The sequence below is a fragment of the Mandrillus leucophaeus genome, unplaced genomic scaffold, assembly GCF_000951045.1.
Source record: "Mandrillus leucophaeus isolate KB7577 unplaced genomic scaffold, Mleu.le_1.0 Scaffold11, whole genome shotgun sequence".
Classification (NCBI taxonomy): Eukaryota; Metazoa; Chordata; class Mammalia; order Primates; family Cercopithecidae; genus Mandrillus; species Mandrillus leucophaeus.
The window spans coordinates 1939-4087 of record NW_012099209.1 but is presented as its reverse complement, the minus strand read 5'-3'; the positions used below and the strand labels follow the sequence as shown (position 1 = coordinate 4087).

Genomic DNA, 2149 nt, shown 5'->3' with positions numbered 1-2149 from the left:
TAGTAGAGATGAGGTTTCGCCATGTTGGCCAGGCTGGTCTTGAACTCCTGACCTCAGGTGATCCACCTGCCTTGGCCTCCCGAAGTGCTAGGATTACAGACATGAGCCACCACACCCAGCCAGGACAAGTCCATTTTAGTGTATTCATTTAAGCGATGTCCCCAAGGTGAGTCCAGTTCAGCCCAACGCCAGGGGTTTTTGCATGGACAGTCTTCATTGTTGAAGTGGACGTCCTCTTCCCCTGAAGCCTACTGTTAGAGACAGCTCCCCCTACCCTCACTGGCGATGTGCTGTTTACTCCTTCCCTTTCTTTGGACTTGCAGGGTTTCTATGTTGCACTGAGACTGGTGGCCTGTGCACAGAGTGGTCACGAAGTTACTTTCAGCAATCTGAATTTGAGCATGCCGCCACCTAAATTTGTGAGTGTCCGAAGTCCTTCAAGTTCACATTCTTCTAATACCAGATGTGTGTGCGTGTGTATGTGCATGTGTGTATTTGCGTGTATATCTCCATGTTTTCTCTAGCCTTCCCCTTTTATTGTGGTGAAATTCACATAATAGAAAATTAATAATTTTAAAGTGAACTCTTCAGTGGCGTTTAGTACATTTACAGCGTTGTGCAGTCATTGCCTCTGTCTAGCTCCAGAACATTTTCATCCCCCCACAAGGAGACCCCATCCACATTAAGTAATCACTCCTTGTCTCTCACTCCCAGTCACTGGCAACCACTAATTTTATTTCTGTCAATGGATTTGCCTGTTCTGGACATTTCATGTCAATGGAATTCTCTAACATGGTCTTTTGTGTCTGGCCTCTCTCTCTCTCAGCATCGTGTTTTCAGGGCTCATCCACGTTGTAGAATGGATCAGTGTTTCCATATTCCATTTAGTGGATGGACCACATCTTTATCCACTCATCTCTCTGTGGACATGTGGGTTATTTCCACCTTTTTGACTGTTGTGAATAGTGCTGCTGCGAGCATTCATGTACAAGGATTTGTTTGGACAACCGTTTTTAATTCATTTGAGTCAATACATAGGAGTGGAATTGCTGGGTCATGTGATGATTCTGTGTTTAACTTTTTGAAGTCTTCCCTTTTTTGAAAGCACTTTGAAACGTGTATCCTTTTCAGCAAACCCACCCACCTATGATTTAATTCTGTGCCAGCCACAAAGGAATGTTTCTCTCTCTTCTCAGCATGACACCAGCAGTCCTCTGATGGTCACGCCCCCCTCTGCAGAGGCCCACTGGGCTGTGAGGGTAAGTGAACGGGAATAGGTCCCTCCTTGGCTCTCCTTCAGATAGAATTGTTCCAGCAGTTGTTCTAGAATTGTTCTGGAATTGTTCTAGTTTGATGTTGTTCGGAACATTTTATAGGATGATTGTGTCAGCTCTTCTGTCTCAGTGTGAATGTCCACAGCACTTGGATGAAACGCCTCTTCTGAACACCTTTTACAAAGGCTATGGCCCTTCACTGGAATTGGGAGTTGCCTGTCGGGACAACTGAGTGTCAGGAATTGGATTATTAAAGGACTGCAGTTTAAATCTTGCATCTTTAGGTCACATTCTGTGGTTTTTGCTGCTTGTGTTGGTTATTCAGAATAGAAGAGGAAACGGTGAGAGCTTGCAAGCACGTGGACCCCCAAATGTGTTCCTTGCTTTCTCGCTTCTTTCCAGCCACTTTGCATGTTACTATTCTTTCCTCCCTGATGTTCTGATTGCTTTGTGAACAGCCTCTCTCAGCACTTGAAGTGTTATTTTTAAAACAGAGGATGTTGTGGCTGGAAAGATATGCTACTGCTTCCAGAAAGACGAAAAAAAATGAGGGCTGTCTTCTAAGTACAGAATTCCTTCTAAAGGAAGTGAGCATGGTCCCTCCAGATAACGTGAGGCCTCCTCACCTTCCCTTCACTTTCAGACTGTCACATTTCCTCACGTTTGTGTGGCTTAAATCCTGACATGAATAACACTTGCTATCAAGCAAAGGTCCCAAGTACTTGTGTCCCATGTTTACACGGTTGGTTTGTTCCCTTCTTGGGGAGGTCATGGGTTGGGTAGGGGGCATCTGTGCAGGGAGAGGACATGAAGATGTGTCATGTGACCAAGGAGTCATGCAGTCACCTCTGTCATCGAGTACTTTGCCAGTGGCA

General features: G+C 45.3%; 1 protein-coding gene across 1 annotated transcript in view; it reads left to right on the top strand.

The window, feature by feature from the left end:
* CALR3 (calreticulin 3) overlaps window positions 1–1597 on the top strand; it is a 98301-nt gene extending 96704 nt beyond the window's left edge. Inside the window, exons 13-14 of the mRNA XM_011990980.1 lie at window positions 324–419; window positions 1197–1597. Of these exons, the coding sequence (XP_011846370.1) occupies window positions 324–419; window positions 1197–1277 (177 nt within the window). The 3' untranslated portion in view covers window positions 1278–1597. The remainder of the gene's footprint in view (window positions 1–323; window positions 420–1196) is intronic.
* The last annotated feature ends 552 nt before the right edge of the window (window positions 1598–2149 follow it).